This window comes from Penaeus monodon, chromosome 24 (assembly GCF_015228065.2).
Source record: "Penaeus monodon isolate SGIC_2016 chromosome 24, NSTDA_Pmon_1, whole genome shotgun sequence".
Lineage (NCBI taxonomy): Eukaryota > Metazoa > Arthropoda > Malacostraca > Decapoda > Penaeidae > Penaeus > Penaeus monodon.
This window is the reverse complement of record NC_051409.1, coordinates 31,535,383-31,535,712: the sequence shown is the minus strand read 5'-3', so window position 1 is coordinate 31,535,712 and position 330 is coordinate 31,535,383. Positions and strand designations below refer to the sequence as shown.

At 50.6% G+C, this 330-nt stretch overlaps 1 protein-coding gene across 1 annotated transcript in view; it reads right to left on the bottom strand.

Moving 5' to 3' along the window:
* Nucleotides 1–330, bottom strand: part of LOC119588952 — an 18,590-nt gene that overhangs the window by 17,441 nt on the left and 819 nt on the right. Inside the window, exon 3 of the mRNA XM_037937561.1 lies at nt 27–239. Within this exon, the coding sequence (XP_037793489.1) occupies nt 27–239 (213 nt within the window). The remainder of the gene's footprint in view (nt 1–26; nt 240–330) is intronic.

Sequence of the window (330 nt, the reverse complement as noted above, 5' to 3'; positions counted from 1 at the left end):
AAGAACTTCCCACCGACGCTCCTCACCTGAAGACTCGCCAGGATAACAAAGGCGACGCAGTATTGCCTGTCCGCCCGCACGTGTTTGGTCCTGAGGGTGAAGAAGGGCGGCGGCGGCGTCGTCAGGAAGGCGTCCACCTCCCATAGCACAAGGGCGTCTCCCCATACCTGCAGAAGGGTTCTTGCGATATCCGTGAATCTCGTTCCGGATTTTTCGTCAGCCGGGTCGTGTAATACAACCTGAGTTCGTCGTTTGTAACGATGGAGAGGTTTTTATTTTATTATTATCATTTGCGGTTTTTCATTACTTATTTTACGCTTGATTTTTGTC